Source organism: Mesoplodon densirostris, chromosome 5 (genome assembly GCF_025265405.1).
Source record: "Mesoplodon densirostris isolate mMesDen1 chromosome 5, mMesDen1 primary haplotype, whole genome shotgun sequence".
In the NCBI taxonomy this organism is placed as follows: Eukaryota; Metazoa; Chordata; class Mammalia; order Artiodactyla; family Ziphiidae; genus Mesoplodon; species Mesoplodon densirostris.
In genome coordinates, this window is record NC_082665.1 from 58,905,281 (window position 1) to 58,923,581 (window position 18,301).

Consider the following 18,301-nt stretch of genomic DNA (forward strand, 5'->3'; position numbering starts at 1 on the left):
GCAGTGTGGGGCGGGGCCGCCGGGAGCCCGGGTGCCGCAGGTTACACTTCTGAGCGCCTTCTGGCTTACACTTCTGAGCGCCTTCTGGAAGCCACAGGGCAACGGAACCTGTGCGAGGAGCCGGTGGAGGGAGAGCAGGCAGGCCCAGCTTATGTGCCAGCCCAGTGACAGACATAAAAGCGTAAATCAGGCTGAGGATGGTGCGTCCGGGCGCTCACGTGTATATAGACCCGCCGGCGTGTCTATCTGCCGTGTTGGTACCTGTAGTGTGAGTGGCTCTGGGCGTGGCTGCGCGTAGGACGTTCAGTTTCTGTAAGATTTATCTCGAGGGGCCTACCTTTCCCTGGCTCCAGAGGGGGAACGTAAGAAGTTTAACGGAGCCGAGTCTAAGCAGATTAAGGGAACAGCGGCTGGGCCGGAGAGGGTGCGGACTGCAGGTGCTGGGGGCTAGGGAACCACGTCTTTGCCCCGTCTCCCCCGGCAGAAAGGCCTTTTGGCAAGACTGGTGTGACAAAGGTGGCCCTGAAGTGCGAGAGAGCCCGGGCAATTATGATCGCTGAGTGAGTGGCCCTGGGCTGAGCCTGAGCCGTTGACTGATAGAAAGGGATGCTAGCAGTTAGGAAGGTAAGGAGGCAACTCTGGATGGGGACAATCTGTTCCCCCAGTCCCGGCGGGACAAAGACATTGGAGGTCTGCAACGCTGACTGGATGGCCTCGCTACCTCCTCTCCTCCACAACGTCCCCCTTTCCAATCTGGCAATCCCAGGTATTCTTCTATTCTTACTTGTTCCCACTGTGTTTGCTTCTGCCATTTTAGTGTTGTTAATGGGTTGGGCTGCTTTTCTATTGTGCTGAGAAAATAATTGTCAGTGACCTTAACTAAACCTCTTTCTTATTTCTAACTAAAAACTTAACACTGAAGCAGCTGCTGTAAAGAGATTTAAGTACGCTGCATGATTGGAAAAAGGGACTCGAGAATGGAAGCGCCATTTTTTGTTTGTTTGGGTCTTTTTGTTTTGTTTTGTTTTTACTTGATAGACTGATTCTAAGAACATTACCTTCTTAATGTTGGGGCCAGGGTATGTGAGGGGTGCGTTTCTTGAATCATTCAAAATAAAAAGAAGAGATCAAGGGTAATGAGTAAAAAGTCATTAACAATTGTAGATCTGGATCAACATTAACACTATAAAGTATTTCCTTTCTCATTCATTTGACCCTTCATAGCAGAGAAACAAGAAACAGATTAGCATTTAAGAAGAGGTTCAGAACTAGGACTTAGTATAAAGACACATATTATTGTTGTTGGGAAAGACAGAAATTGAGAATGCAGGTGCTCATCACAAGCAGGCATTAGGTGTGATGAGGTGGTGGTGTTTGAAGCTTTGTCTATATATATACATGTGTCTGCCTGGCTGATCTAGAACCGAAGCCTTGAAAAGCACTTCTGCACCAGCCACTCGCTCTCTCCTGGGGCTTCTGTACTGTGACATCACTCTCATTAGATTTGTTAAGTGTGTCCTCTTCCTTCCATTCAAAAGCTGGTTAAAGCTTGGTTTCTAGGGAAGCAGGTTTGGACTACAGTGATCTTGGTCTCATGTGCTGGGCAAAGTCCTAGATTCTGATGCTTGGCGAGTACTCCCAGGAGCAGGGGAATGGACCACTGCCAGTCCTTTCTCTCACCTGTAGACATAACAGTTGACTTCACCCCTAGACTACCAGAAAAACTCCCAGCCATCCCTGGGAGCAGTCTGCTTTTTGGTGGCAGACAAGACGACCTCATGCAACCCCAGGTCTTTGCTTTCTATGCATGAGGAAGAGCCATGCTGGTTTCAGATGCAGCCTTTCCTTAGTCGCCTCTTCTTTTGGAGGTCTTCCAGGTTCATTGTCCTCATGGACTCTTGTTGCTTTTGAGCAAGGAGAGGGTTGCTAAGTCTCTTTATAGGTATGATCACTTGTGTTTTATCAGCCATTGACTACAGCTCCTTGGGAAATGCCATATGGTCATGCTTCAAAACAGGTCTTTTCCATGTTTAATCGACGCCTGTGGAGTCATCGCTGAAATGATGCACAGGCGTCTTTTAACATGAGTCATATGTCTTTCTGATGGAATTGTTTTGTCAGGTGCTACAGCAAATAGTATGTGTTTGCAAACAGAATGGCATCTTAGGCAGGTGCTAAATGGCTCTATCATTGGGGCATGTCTGGGTAGGCTGGGGCTTCCTCCTTCCTGTTGTACTTTGGATAGTTCAAACCACAGCAGCAGCTCTGCCCATGGTGTGGCTGTGCACTCTGACCTCATGACTCCAGAAAGGAGCTGGGCATTTGTTCTGCAATCTATAGGGTATCTCCCGATTACTAGAATTGCCAGAGTTTGTAGATAGTGGGGCCTGCTGGAAATTCTGTGGTTAGCCACCGTGGGAACACAGGAATTTGTTCACCCTGCTTTGTGAAGTCCAGTCCTTCTAAGCAAAAAAAAAAGAAAAAAAAAGTCCTTGACTCCTCAAAAGATATGGCACTCATTTCTATGAATGCCTTTTTCCCAGCAGTGGAAGGAACATGAGTGTATGTGTGTGTGTATATATATATATATATATATATATATATATATATATATATATATATATATATATATATATATAGCTCAAGACAGGAAAATCACATATTAAGTGCCAGCCATTCCCCCTCCTCCCCCACCCCTGCACCCCTGCCTCACCACTGGCTCTCTCTTCCCTACTTCAAGCTGAATATTCCCCGGCTAAGGACTAGCAGTCGAGTTCTGCCAAGACTTACTGAGAGGTTCTGAAATACAGACAGCATTCAGGAAGTGGAGGCCACCATCTTGCTCCCTCCTCCTCTTCCCCGGCATCATCACCTTCATCATAATAGCTATTATTTCCTGAGCAGTCCCATGCAGCACCCACTGGCATACATTACCTCAAATCCTTACACCTCCAAGATGGGTAGGAATACCCTCATTTTAGAAATAAGACAATTATTGTCCAGAGAGGTTAAGTAATTTTCTCAAGATCACACAAGTAGTAAACAGCAGAGCTAATATTTAAGCCCCTATGTAGCTGGCTCCAAAACCCACGCACTGTCCCTGGGCCCCTAAGGAGGCCTTGGGAAGTGCAGAGCAGCTGGGGGGAAGGGGGCGAATTCTCTAACTGAAAACCAGTTTTCACAGACTATCCTTTGCAGCAAATGAAAGAATTTTTAAAACTAGATGTTTTTTGCCTGAGCAATTATAAATCACTATCTAGCTAGATATACACACAGATGTGTGTACATATTATATATCTGTAATATAAATATATAATTTTCATATTTGTGTATATATATATATATATATATATATATATATCCCTATATATATATATACTGGAACCCAGTAAGTTATTCCTATTTGGAATTGGAATCCAGTAAGTTTTCAATTCAAATTTAGAGCTTAGACCTATTCTGTATGTGCATGTGTGCTTGCGTGTGCCACCCCACGGTGTCTGTAAAATTGGGTCAGCTCTGTCAGGGTGGGAGTACGGTAGGAGTGATGCGGGAAAGGGCAGGGAAAAGGCAGGGGTTCTGACATTAATAGCAGAACCGGGATGGAGTAAACTATGTCAGATCTGAGTGCATCTGCTGCATTTGCCTAAGTCATGATGGGAGAGAGCAAGTGTGAACTTGCACCTCTCAACAAAGCCTTGATGTATTATTTCACTTCCACAACTGTTAAGAACACCTGTTAAAAATCACTGTCACCCAAACTTATTGGCATATCTTGGAGAAGAACCTCAGAACAATTCTCCCTGCCAACTGTGTAGAATAATTGGAGACCTTAAGGGTAAAAACATCTGGAAACTGCAAAAGTCAGATTTTTAAATTAAAGCTTTGAACTCTACAAACAATTTTGCTGATGTTAGTGAAAGCATGGTTTTCTTTATGGACCAAGGGACTGATAGGAAAAAATTTTTCAATAATATATACAGCTTTTCAATGAATTCTTCTCTGTATATTTTAGTGCTATTTCTCTCTTTTTTTAAAATCATGTTTTTTCCCTTCTTTTTAACAAAGGTAAACTGTTTGGTTTATTGGAAAGAACCTTGAATGTAAGGGTCTGGAAATTTGATATTGTTGATTCTGGCTGTGTGTCACTGTAGAAGTATCTGAATTTCTCAGGACTTAGTTTCCTCATTTGTAATTAAGATGTTGGATTAAATGAAATGTAGAGTCCTTTCCAAACTAAAAATGCTTTGATTAGTTGGAAGGGGTTTTTTTGTTTTTTGCCTATTCACCTCTAAACATAGAAGAGTGACTGGGTCATTTTTGTCTGAAGGTCATTTCTTTTATACCTCTTCAGAACAAGAAATGATTTTTGGCATGTGCAATCAAGGAATCACAATTGCCAGAAGGAAGCGAGGTCTTCTCACTTTAGCATCCTAAAATCGACTGTAGAGTAGTTCAAATCGAACAGACCCTGAGTACGTTTTAAGAAACCTCCATGCTCAGGCCTGTGGGAGACCCAAAGGTGGATCAAGCTGTCAAATGAGCTTACATCCTAGTGATAGAGAGGTTTACACACACACACATATATGTGTATACATATCTTCACCATACAGGATTTTTTTTTGCGGTACGCGAGCCTCTCACTGTTGTGGCCTCTCCCGTTGCGGAGCACAGGCTCTGGACGCGCAGGCTCAGCGGCCATGGCTCACGGACCCAGCCGCTCCACGGCATGTGGGATCTTCCCGGACCGGGGCACGAACCCGTGTCCCCTGCATCGGCAGGCGGACTCTCAACCACTGCGCCACCAGGGAAGCCCCGCCATACAGGATTTTAAAAAACTAATTGGGGTGAATATTATAACAGAGATGTAAATAAAGTGTTACAGATACACACAGAATGGAAAGATTAATTTCAGCTTTTAAGAATAGGAACGACTTTGTTGAAAAAATGGCATTTGACGTGGGATTTGAAAAATGGTCCAACATTTCAAGGAATGTGGCCTGGGGGTCAGGGTTGGGAAGGGGGCTTTCCACTTGAAATAAGCCAATTAAGCTAAGGGATGGAGATATATTGGGGAAATGGCTGAAGGACTCCCTCTGCTGCCCCTTAGTAGTGCTTTGTTAATATCTTTATCATTGCCCTTCTCCACACATTGTTATTTCTAGGTATCTGTCTTCTACATCGTCTGTGAGCAACTTGTACACAGAGAACATGGCTTATTTCCCTTTACAATTCTAAGTCCTAGTACAGGGCAGCAGCTCTGTCATTGGTAACTGCTGAGTGGATCCTTAAGTAAGGATGCTGGAGAAGTGGCTTGCAGCCACCATCATTTTCAACTGTGATCAGGGCTAAACTGAATAGATAGGTTAGGTTCTTCTTCTGGGAATGCCGTATGAAACACTCGGCATATTTTCCAATCCATTCCTTGTTATCTTTTGCATAATTTTCCCGTAGCTCTAGATAAGACGCATCCCTGAGCCCCATTAGAAATGGAAATTCTCAGGCAGAGTAAGATGGTCAGAAGGGTCAGAAGCAGATCTCTGTGTCACTTCTGCCCTAGGAACAGCTCTCTCACCCCGCATCCCTTCTGCCTGCCTTCTTCCCTTGTCAAATGTAAGCATCTCATGTTTCCCGTCTGGCTGCAGCCTCAGCCTGCTCTCATTTCTTGTTCCGCTTCCTTCCACTGACCTGGCCTGTATCCCGACCTCTCCCGTTCCAGTGCCAGCCCTTGCTCAGACCTCCTCACGACTCTCCAATTCCCGGAGCGTTCTCTGCTCTCATCTTGCTGATGACATTCCCTTCTTTCCTTTTTCACCTTTCTGGAATCCTATCCTTTTCCTATGCAGTCCTGCCTTTGACCGCTTGGCAATTTCTATAGCTCTTCTCCTGTGGTCCCTCACTCACTCCCCACATGTGTGACAGGGAGACAAAATCATTATGGGGGCAGGACGTAGGGAATCGTTACTCAAATCCTGCTTCTGGAAGTTGGATCAGGTGCATCTCACAGAGATGGGGACCCAAAAGGGTGCAAGATACATTCTGGAACAAGAAGTTTAGGTGGGCTCCACTTTGGGGATATCACGAGCCATGAGTTGGCCCTAGAAGAGGCTCATTGTCCTACAGAATCTGAGGCTGTGGAAAACCAAGGACCAAGCTAAATCTACCAGGGCTGACCCAATCAAGAAAAAAACCACACAGAACCAAAACGGCCTCTTAAGTGGGAATAGGTTTTTGTTGTTGTTTTTCATTTTTTTTTCCTCTGGGTGGTCATGGTGAGGAATAAAAAGAGGCTATGATTTAGTGTTTGCATTAGTAGGTTTCTCTTCTAAGAAGGTTCGTCACTTCCTGAGATCCTTTCCCTGCCGCAATCACACAAAAGCCACAAGGAACTCAGGAATCACCCGTGTCTGTAAGAAGCAGAATCATGGATTGGTTTAGAGTATTAATGCTAAAGCCACACTGTCTGTTTTTGAATCCCAACTCTGCCCCTTACGACTCTGTGACCTTGGGCAAATTACTTAACCTCTCTGTGCCTCAGTGTTCTCTGTAAAACAGAGCTAATAATGGCACTACCTCATTTGGTTAGTGTGAAAATTAAATTAATTCATGTTGCACACTAAGAACAGTGTCTGTCACAAAACAATGTGTCTTTTAAAAAATTAATCATGATAGTCATTTATTGAAAGCCTGTGTCTGGAATGGACAACAAAAACAGAGGTGTAAAATGCAGTCTATACCCTCAGGTAATTTGCAATCTAGTTAAGGAGCTGACCTTCCAATTAAGCCATGTGGCTCAGTGTTCTCTGATCAGATCAGGATAACTTGAATGGTCATCCCCTCAAGGGGACTTCGAGTTAAGGGAAGGCTACATGGAGGGTTGCCCAGGATGTGAGTACCAAATGAGTCTTAAATGCAATCTGAGGGCAGCTGATCAAGAGAGCCAGAAAATCCTCTTTAGCTACTTTGTCCTCCCATCCCTAGTTCAGCTGTCAAACTTTGTCATCTCCAGCCATCCAAAGCCTTTGGGAAAAATTTAAGTCTCTGTGACAGGACCATATTGCTAACTTTGCTTCTGCTCTCCTCCTGGCCCCATCACTTACCCTCTTAACCTAGTCATTTTGTTCCCAGATGAAGAGAAGGAATATTACAAAATGCTTTCCTTTAAACAAATCTTTTTACATGTATAACTCCTTCCCCAGCCGTGGAATAGCTTCATAGCCCCTCCAGATATATGCATCACCCACACATACACACAAACACACACACTACCCATCACCCAACACACACACACACACACACAATGCGCACACACTGAGCCATGACCTTAGCCTCACCCTCAAGAGATCCCAAATTCTACTGCCTGCTATTGTTTCGCCTTCATAAAGATCCTGCAAGACATGCCCACTGACGTTTCAGATCCTAGGAGCCTGCCGCTGTCACCTGCATTGCTGCTGTTTCAGACGAGCTTCTGAGGCTGAGGATTTGGTTTCTGACCCGTGCTCTGACCTGACCTCTACCCTGTGTGACAGGCTGGCTCCACATCTCTTCCCAGCCTCTAAGAGCTTATAACTGCAGGCACACTAGAGGGAATGGTGGTGAAATGCTTTAGCTCCTGTAACTTTGCCTTTGGGAAAAGCACAAACCACTTTGTGAATGCTGACTAACCCTAATTAGAGTTTCAAACCAGGCCTGTAGAGAAGGGATTATTTATGGACATTGTAATAGGTGGGTGTATTTGTGTGTTTGAAAAGAATTTGAACACATGTCAAGGACCAAATTTAGGTGGAGGAGAACTGTGACTAAATCTGAGTATTTACACGCACGTGGGTAAGTAGGAGTCCTTCCACTTTCTCACATCTATAGGAATGTGGGTTATATTGCTGAATGCCCATGATACTCAAACAGTACCTGGGAGGATGGCATTAGGAGATCTCTAGGTGGCTTCCAGGTCACATGGGTTTGGCTACAGAGGCCTGCACTGCTCTCAGGGGGGTGTCTAGCTTGTATTATCTACGAAAGATCGGCAGTCTTTTTTGGATTCATTGTCTACTAAGCAGTTGACATTTTCTAAGAGAATAACAGGGTTTTAAAAATTAATTTCCAATTATTCTAGAACTGTTGGCTGGAAGGTATTATGTATTCTCTGGGGATAGTCTGTCACTATTTTTTTCTCTGTACAGACCTAATAAAATCTAAATAAAGAAAAAATAGGAAGCAGTTGTACCTCGTAATGCAAATTTCTTGGAGTGTGAAGGCATCTGCATTAAGGATGGGACTGAGAAATCTTAGACTCTGGCAGACTGAGAGGAATATTTTATGAACATGTACGCTTTGAAGGCTTATATACTGAAAACAACATTCTTAAAATACAGTTGAAGCCAGATGAAAAAAACATGCCGAACAGATAAAGGTGAAGACAGATAAAGGTGTCCCTCTCTCCCTCCCTGGGTTTGAGTTTAAGTGATCGTCCTGGCAGGAGGTGTCCATATAGATCCTCCTAAGAATTATATGTGCACGTCGTGTCAGATTGGCTAAAAAAAATTACTGGTGCTTGTTTGCTCCTTTTGCTTCTTTTGGTTCTCATTGCCTGTACTTTAAAAACGTATTCATTTAAAGGGAAAGTATTTATTCAAAGGATATTTATCAAGTGCCCTTTTGTGTAAGGTGCTGTGTTAAATTAGGTGAATATGGAGATAAATAGGATTCTTCTCCCTGCTCTTCATGAAGTTCTGATCTTAGAGGAAAAGCCAAAATTCAAACACCATGGAGAAAAATGCATAGGGTACAGTAACACTTAGAAAACCAGTACCTATCCCATTACTGGTAGGAGGAGGAAAGCTTGGTAGATTGGGCTTCCAAGAGGAGATGACCCTTGGGTTGAATCATAAAAAGCAATTAGTGGGCTTCCCTGGTGGCGCAGTGGTTGGGAGTCCGCCTGCCGATGCAGGGGACACGGGTTCGTGCCCCGGTCCGGGAGGATCCCACATGCCGCGGAGCGGCTGGGTCCGTGAGCCATGGCTGCTGAGCCTGCGCGTCCGGAGCCTGTGCTCCGCAATGGGAGAGGCCACAGCAGTGAGAGGCCCACGTACCGCAAAAAAAAAAAAAAAAAAAAAAGCTTACAGTCTAGTTGGAGAAATGGACATTTAATCAAACAGTCATAATACAATATGCTATGTAAGATGAGAGGTAGAGATTACTGGTGGAAGAAGCCTATAGCCAGGATATCTTAAGAAGACTTGGGAGTCCAGGGAGGCCCCCAGGAGGAAGTGATGAATATACTGCAGTCTGAAGTATACATAGGAACTAGCCCCCAGGATAAGATCAGCAAGGCTAGGAGTGTCCTAGGAGAGGAAACAATCTGGGTGAAGACCTTGAAGAGAGAAAATGGCCCATTTAACAAACCCAAATGGTTCATTGTAGTTTATTTACCGTAAGCAAGGAGGAGGGGGCAAGGAGTAAAGTGGCAGATATTGAGAAGAGGTCTCATAAGCCATGTTAAAGTGATTTAGCTTTACCTTAACAGGTGAGGGCAGGGTGTTAAACAGAAGAATGACAGAGCAGCTTTGTGTTTTGGAAAGATCACTCTGGCTGCAGTCCACAAAAGGTATTTGAGTTGGGAAGTACTGTAACCAAGGAGACCACTTAGGTTGCTGATGAGGTCATCCGGGTGGGAGGTGATACTGACCTGAGGAAGATAGTGACAGTGTAGATGAAGGAAAAGGGACAGACACAGGAGATATATAGGAGGAAGTATCAGCAGGACGTGGCGACTCATTGGAGGGTAAAAGAGAAGGTATAACTGTCTTGGGTAGCTGGGAGGCAGGGGATGGCATTCCCAGAAATAGGAATACAGGAGAGGGAGCAGTTTTAGGGGTGATGGAAGGAAACAGATATGCTTAATTTGGAACATGCTGAGTTCGAGGTACCCGTGGGACATTACAGAATTGGGAGAAAGCATAGTAGCATCCAGTGGAAATGATTTCAGAGCTGAATCTTACAATTTGCCCAACCCCCTACCCTCCCTCACAGCTACTGTCATATTCAATATAAGATGATTTGAGTTTGAATTTAGTGTCTTCATTTTTTTATATATATATTTTTTGGATTTCAACTAAAATTTTACTTCTTTCAGGAAATCTGTCTTCAACTTCTGGTCCCAGATAAATGACCCTCCCAAGCTCATTTAGTGTTCTGCTTAATCGGCATGAATTCTGTCATTTGTTTCACTCTCTTCCCTACCGTATTGGCAGCTTGGGGTTGGGGCGGGGGAGGGGTTAGCTATGTGCAATACACCACAAGCCAGCTGTGAAATGGAAGCTTTTAGTTACATTACCACATTATCAAATACGATTTATTTTACACATTGACATTCAGGGTTACACCAAGAGGCTTAGTAAAAGCAGGAGAATTTTGTAATAGAATGTTTAGTGTTAACTTTTTCTTCTACCCTAAACATTTTCCTGTTTTCCCTAAACCTTCGTATTGTTCTTTCTTTTGTGTTAAAAGGAAAGGTTGTTAAAATATGATTATCCGAGAACTTAGAAGGCTCATCAGGGGATGACCAAGTGCCCTTTGTGAGGTCTTATTTTACCAAAGATGATGCCATCTGTGCAGAGACAGAGCGGGGTGATAATTAGCAAACTCGAGGAGGAATTTCTTATTAATGAATTACCTGTACAGTGTCTTATTTGGGTATTAGCATCTATTGGACATTTAAGGAAGAGAAAGTCTTTCAAAGAAAAATAGATACCCAACTATATAAAATGCCTCCCATACATGTGATTGAAAACCCTTTGACTCACATAAATCATAGGCTGTTGGGGCTGATTTGGAGACTGTCTAGGGCAATGAATTACCTTGATGCCCTGCAGAGTTCTTGGGAGGCTTGACTCCCCCTTGAGCCCCGCAAGGACACCTCTAGGCCAGAAGTGGGACTGTCTGGACAGGCCTTTAACCAGAGAAGCTCTACTTGCACTTGTTTTTATATATAAATACTTCATTTGACAACATTTCAGGTCTGAAAGCACCCTGAGAACCTCTGATTTACTTCACTTTTCTCTAGCTCATCTAGCCAGTTGGGCTAGACCAGGACCAGCTCTCCAGATTCCCAGGCTGATGTCTGTCCTCAGACAGTGGGGTGCCCCGTGGCTTCTCAGAACATGAAAAATACGTTGATCAACATCCTCTGCTTCCAAATGTTCTGCCTTGCTTCAAACCACAGTTGCTTTGTTGCACTGTGAATAATTATGAATTAAATAGGCAACTGATTAAAAATTATATTGGCCACATGGCCCTCTCAGATTTTGCTGACAGTATAATGGCTATAATTCATACTCTCCCACATGCCCCATGGAAAATAATTAAGTATGATGGGTCAAGTTTATCCCGTTGCCTTGGCAAGCTTTAAAGATATTATTCTTTGGTTTGGAAAACTGCAAAGCAGTCCCCTGATCTTGAACCTTGGATCCATGTTGGCCATATTTTGTATATCCTAAAGATGCCTCAGCCTTTCCGCACTTGTCCATATGGGGTCAAGTTCTCTACAAATGCTGATTTTTCCCAAGGACCTAATTTAGGTGCGTGAGATGGGAAGCCCCAAGGAGATGTTATTAAAAGATAATTTACATGGGCTTAAGTTGGAGGAAATCTACTCTCTAGGACTTTTCCTTTTAAATTGTTCAATGCGGTATTTTATTCTAGCTGCTCCTTTAGTCATTCTTTCTTTCTTTTTATTTTTGTCCTCTGTGTTTTCCAACACATTCCTCTTCATCGACCCAGATAACTCAAGCTAGAGGGACAAATAGAGATAAATGGAACTGGGGATGTACAGGTGCTGGGGGAGAGAAGGTGCAGGGAGTGAACTCTGCCTATTTAAAGAAGATGAATGGACCAAAGAGAAGTTTGGGAAAGGATCATGAGACCTAGGCTCATCTGCCCTAAGCAACTCTCTAAACAGCTGTACGTTTAAGTAAGCATGCTTGCACTTATTCTATATACATGTATTCAGTGCATACTGTATGCCAGAAACTTACTAAATATGGAGATATGGGCATGAATTAGACATGATCCCACCCTCAAAATCTCACAGTCAGCTGTCAGGGACAGACAGGGAGATAATTACCACCAGTGTTCCAAGCAGCACGGGGCAAAGAGCAGTTAAATCTGCTTGAGTCACAGCTCACAGACAAATGATTATGACCTGAGTCACATACAAGTAATTAAAATGGAAAGGCAAGGGACAATGAGATTGTTCCCAAGGACTCTAAGGGTTTTTTGTGGGTTTTTTTTTTAAACAAATCTTTTGCTGTATTCAATAACCATAAGGCCCAATTCTCATACATATTTTTACAAATAAGTGTGTTCTTAGCTCAGGCCATAGAGATATTTTAATATGCACAATTGCAATCTGTTGAGATCAAATTTATTGCAATATTCATAGAGATTAAATACCTGAGTCATAATATGATATGCTTTTCTACAAAAGCTGCCCTAAACATCTTCAGCCTTTAAGGACATGTTTGTTTTTATGTCTATTCTTAATATTTTTTTATCTTATATCTATCTTTAATTTTTATTCACACTGGAGGCAGTATAAAGAAGTAGTTCCGGGCTTCCCCGGTGGCGCAGTGGTTGAGAGTCCACCTGCCGATGCAGGGTACACGCGTTCGTGCCCCGGACTGGGAAGATCCCACATGCCGCGGAGCGGCTGGGCCCGTGAGCCATAGCCGCTAAGCCTGCACGTCCGGAGCCTGTGCTCCGCAACGGGAGAGGCCACAAACGGTGAGAGGCCCGCGTACCACAAAAAAAAAAAAAAAAAAAAAAAAAAGAAGTAATTCCGAATATGGGTTCTGTTTTAGTGGCCCTAGGATCAAATCCTAGCTACTAGTTATGTAACCTCAAATAAAAAGTTTAACCCTCTGTCACACAGTTTTCTCATCTGTAAAATGGATATAATTATAGTACTTATTTCACAAGTGCAAAGTAAGAGGAAGCACAGTCCACGAGACCACCCTCACTCTGACACCAGTTGCAAGTTTGGGGGTCCTCAAGGTCACTCTTAAGTTTGATAATTTGCTAGAAGGACTAACAGAACTCACTGAAAGCTGCTATACTCAATTGCTATTTATTACAGCTACAATCAGCCACATGAAGAGTCCAGGGAAATCCCAAATGTGGAGCTTCCAGTTGCCCTCTACCCTGGAGTTGTGGTCAGTGCTGCTGTCCTGGTGTTGATGTGTGATGATATGCACAAAGTATTGCTAACCCAGGAAGCTAGCCCGACCCTTGGTGTCCAGAATCTTTATTGAGGGTCCACATGGCTGATCTCAGCATCCAGCCCCCCAGAAGTCAAGCCTGTTCCCACATGACTCAAAACCCTCACCATAAATCTCATCCTTAGATTTTTTGATGTGGTCCCAAAGCTCTCAGGTAAACAAAGATACTCTTATCAGGTAGGATATTCCAAGTGTTTAAGAGATTACCTCCCAGAGGCCAAGGACAAAGACCAGACCCCTCTTTGGGCAAGGTTACATTTTTTTACTACGCAACCGATGTATTTAAGAATTAAGTAAGATGATGGTTACAATGGGCTTAGAATATTGCCTAGTACAAAACAAGCATAAATTTTTGATATATATCTATTATTATTAACAATCCTTTTTGATCCTACAGCATCATACTAGATACTATAGGAAATCTTAAAAAAAAATTAACAAGGTGTAATTTATAATCTTGGAGGAGAGATATTAAGTTTCAAGTAAAACCAACAAAAGCAGAATGAGGTTGAGTACCACAGTAAAGGAACAAGCAAACTGCTAGGGACCAGTAGAAGGGAGAGGTTACTTCCAGGCAGGGGTTAGGGGACAGCTGCTCTGGGAGGGCACCTGAGCGGCACTGAAGGATGGGGGTTCCGAAAAGGGGGGAGGGCATTCCAGACAGAGGGAACCACATGAATAAAATCAGAGATGGGAAAGCAAGGGCACCTTCGGGGAACAGAGAAGGGCTGCTATGGCCTACTGTAGAAGCAACAGGATGAAGAAATGGGAAAGCACTGGACAGACAGACTGGGAGAGCTTTTCAATGTGCTGTTGAGCACTTTATGCCTTATCTCATAGACTCTGGGGAACCAGTGGCCATCAATACAAGGCCTAAAGAACACCCTGAAGGAGAATATGCTGTCTCTTTTCATATCTCCAGTCTTTGAAACATGCTCCTTCCTCAACCGTATCACTCTCCCTCGCAATACCGCCCACTTCACTTGGCCAATTACAATTCATCCTGCAAGAAGCAGCTCAAGAACTACTTCTGTGCACACCTCCATAATGAAACACGTTATATGCCGTCAGGACCTGTTTTCCGCTATACACAACTGTATTTTGTCATCTCTGTATACTCAGTGTCTGTATACTTGTAGAGTGGTTCAAAGGAAAAAAGGGAGAGAGCGAAAGAGGAGAGAGACATGAAATCTTGAAATATCTACAAAGAATTTGAAGAACAGATATTTCTAGTTAATTTAAAGAGAAACTAGGACATACAGAGAGAATAATAGTGCCTAAAGTAAGACAAAGTCTTATAACTGCATGGCAGAGTCTTCTCAAGGTATCCCAAGGCTTTAGTAGTAATAGTAATAATAATAATAATGATAATAATACAACACTTATAAAGCACTTGCTAGGCGCCGGATATGCTCTACTTGATTTATGTGAACCCAGTTAATCTCTGCAACTCAGTGATGTAAGTACTATCATTATCTCCATTTTACAAATGAAGAAATTGAGGGACACAGTAGATAAGCGAATTGCAACAGAAATCTTGATAACAATCCTAGGATTGTAAAAACTTGGTCTTGCCAAATTCATTTAATTGCATCTGAATAAGAGACATTCGTAGAGTTGGAGATTGACCTAGAGCGTTGGGCTGTAACTTCAGTTCCTTGTGTTGGTTGGAATAAAGAGCAGTGTTCGGGCTTCCCTGGTGGCGCAGTGGTTGAGAGTCCACCTGCCGATGCAGGGGACGCGGGTTCACGCCCCGGTCTGGGAAGATCCCACATGCCGCGGAGCGGCTGGGCCCGTGAGCCATGGCTGTTGAGCCTGCGCGTCTGGAGCCTGTGCTCTGCAACGGGAGAGGCCACAACAGTGAGAGGCCCGTGTAACGCAAAAAAAAAAAAAAAAAAAAAAAAAAAAGAGCAGTGTTCTTTTCATCCGAGGCATACGTTTCCACGCCAGGCCCCCAATGCCTGAGCGCCCATGAGGATGGTTGTGTTTGAAGGACTGCCTGCTAACCTGTTCTGGCTGAACAAGGCACTTTTTTTTTTCCAAGACCAAACGTCTAGGAGGCTTTTTATTGACTGAGAACAAAAGCTGCCCAGTGGTTTAAGTGGATTGTGTAGTAATCGCCCAGCAAGGCTCCAGCAGGGAAGATGTCTTTCTGCCTCTGGGCGGCAGAAAGATCAGCAGAGGCTTTTATCAGGGTGTGCTTGTCAGAACACTCCACTTCCGGGGTGGGTGTGTTTTCCTTCTCCTTCCCCTGCTGTGTGTAATGTACAAATTTCCTTTAAACCCATCATGTGGTGTGATTTACACTGCTCCTTGTTGGATTTTCCCTCTTCCTTTTCCCTTTCCCCTGTCAGAGCTCCTGGCCTAGTCCTCCATGACCAGGAAAGAGAAAAACCCTTCTTGTTTTGAGGGGATGTAGCCGAGGAGCTTCCCTGGATCTCATCCATTCAGCAGTTTGTCAAATGAATCTTAACGTAACCCTTCTCTGTGAAAACTTTCAACCCAAGCTAGGTGATTAGGAAGGTGTTTTTTTTCCAAAGTCCCCACAATAAATTCCATAGAAATATCCCACAAAGCAATGAAATGCCAGTCATTCTGGAGTGAAGGGTACTGTCACCTAAATGCTAGACAAGAAATGAGCTACTGGCCAACGTGTTCAGTCAGCATAGTGCAGATTCATCACTGGCCAACCTGAGTCAGTGTGAAGGGAGAGAATTTCTCCAGCAATTGGACAAAATTCTCAGATGAGCCAAAAGTAAATAAATACCACTGTCAGGCTTGGGAATGATTTGCTTTTTGCAAATATGGTAAGTTAAATCTATAAGCACATATTCATCTTAAGTGTAGCAGGTATGAAAGGAACGTATCTTCTTTGCAGTGATTAATAATCCTTGTTAAAATAGGGTCATACATTCTTTTAATTCGCTGTTAATGAGTTAGAATCCTTCGATTCTTTAGATAGAAGAGACCCTAAAGCTCACTTCACCCCCCTTCCTAAATTTGCAAAGGGAGAAGTTGAGCTACAGTCTGAACCTAAAAGCTGAAGTTCATACAAGTGATCAGAGCAGAACCAGCACTGGGATTCAAGGCTCAGAGCTGTGTTAACCACAAAAAAAGAAAAAAAAAAAAATTGTGTCCTCAACTGAAAGAAGGTTAGAGTGCCCTCTTGTGTCCCTACATGGAAATTCTTCATGTCTTTACAAAATTTAAAATCACTTTAGTCTCTCCATCAATTTTACTGCATTGGGGTGAAGGTCAGACATGTAGCTCTAAAAACAAATCCTGTGATCATTATGTTATCGGAAGTAAGTGCACATTGCATTTGACCTACTTCATCAGTAAAGACAATAACATCATCCCTAGAGTAGTTTTGTGTGGATTCGGGTCTGGCTGACCTAGGTTTCTGTCCCCGGGCAGCCACTGGCAATCTTGGTAACCCTTAAACAGTTGCAAAACCAGTCTGAACCTCTGTCTCCTCATCTGTAAAATACAGATAATCACTGCCCTGCAGGACTGGCAGAGATCAAATGCTATCATATAAGTCAGCCCAGCCTGACATTTGGTAAACAACAAACAATAAATTGAAATTATTAGTTATTTTCGGACGTGAGCCGCCACGAGGGATCACCAGCAAGTTCACAATGAAGGAACTGAAGTGAGAACACTGTGGAGTGAACAGAATGTCCTTGGGATGCTTTTAGCTCTTGGATGAAGAGGTTTCCATGAGCTCTGGGGGCAGAGGAAGTACATTTTTAAAGAAATAACATGCTAAATATGTGATTCTTCCAAAATAACTTCTTCCTGTAGATGGGGAAGTTTAAACAGAGCTAGGCCTAATGGCTTTCCCACAGATGGAATCTCTTTCAGAGGTAACACCTGGTCTTTGCCACTAAGGGCCCAGCAGTCAAAAAAAAAAAAAAAAAAAAAACTCTCTGCTCTGAAAGAAAAAGTTTGAAAACCGGATCTTGTTTAGGGCATTGGGCCAGTTCTTTAAGAAGTATTTTTTTATTGAGAGGGTAACCATATTAAAATAAGTAAAGAACAGAGGTGAAAAACAATAGCTGGATGAATTCATTCTTTGATTTTCATTTTCCTTAAACTCCTTATTTTATGAAACAAGCTACCTTAGCTTAAGTGTTCCAGCAAAATGGCACTAAATTGAGTCCTTTTGCCCCAGTGAACTCTCAAAGGTTCCCTCCTCCCTCCAGCAATTCTCACAGCCGTCCTTTTCACACGTGTGGGAGGGAGATATCATTATGTACAATACAAGGAGACTTGACCTTTAAATGTCAGTGGAAGTGTGGAGTCTGGTGATGGTCTGTATCTTTCTTCCACTAGCTCATTGGAGAGTTGAGGAAGACAGTCCAATAGTGTGTAAGCACTTGGAACGTTAATTTAAGCCCACTAGGCTTAATACTTTTCAAAGGTCTTTAGTGCTGATTACCAAGGGAAACACAAAACTGGCCTGGGCTTTCCTTTTCAGATGTGGTCCTTAGTATTCCAAGTCTCTGATACAGCTCATAAGACTCCTGCAACCTGTCACAGAAGCACTTCTATTGTCATCATCCAGTGCATTTGCCATGCTTTGTTTTTCACACCAAATATTGTCAGTGACACTGTGACCCCAGATTCATCATCTCCTGGGCTCAGGAAGAGATACTGACAGAGTTCTCCCCTCCCAAGAGTTGTCCTGGTTTGTCATCTCACACCATGAACTAAGTCGTTTTCTCTGAATTTGTGATGAGGTTAAATGAATTAATAAGACAAACAGAATATGCACTCAAGTAGCTTTTAAGATGCACTCAATGCAATTTTTATTAAATTAAAATGTAATAGCCCTTAAAATTCAAGATTATGGGTAGACTTAAATCAATGTATTCCCAGTGAATACTACTATGAATATTTTGAAACAAGTTTCTGTACTTTGGTGATTACTATTTCAAGAAAAGAGGCATGTTTAAATATGGAGAGTAAGGTGGAAGGTGGGCTGCTATAAAATAGCCCGGGAGTTCTGGCCCATGCGGACCTTG

The 18,301-nt window shown here is 43.1% G+C and overlaps 1 protein-coding gene across 1 annotated transcript in view; it reads left to right on the forward strand.

Moving 5' to 3' along the window:
- Positions 1 to 106: 106 nt before the first annotated feature.
- Positions 107 to 18,301, forward strand: part of PLCXD2 (phosphatidylinositol specific phospholipase C X domain containing 2) — a 51,746-nt gene continuing 33,551 nt past the window's right edge. The window contains exon 1 of the mRNA XM_060099839.1: positions 107 to 766. Within this exon, the coding sequence (XP_059955822.1) occupies positions 607 to 766 (160 nt within the window). The 5' untranslated portion in view covers positions 107 to 606. The remainder of the gene's footprint in view (positions 767 to 18,301) is intronic.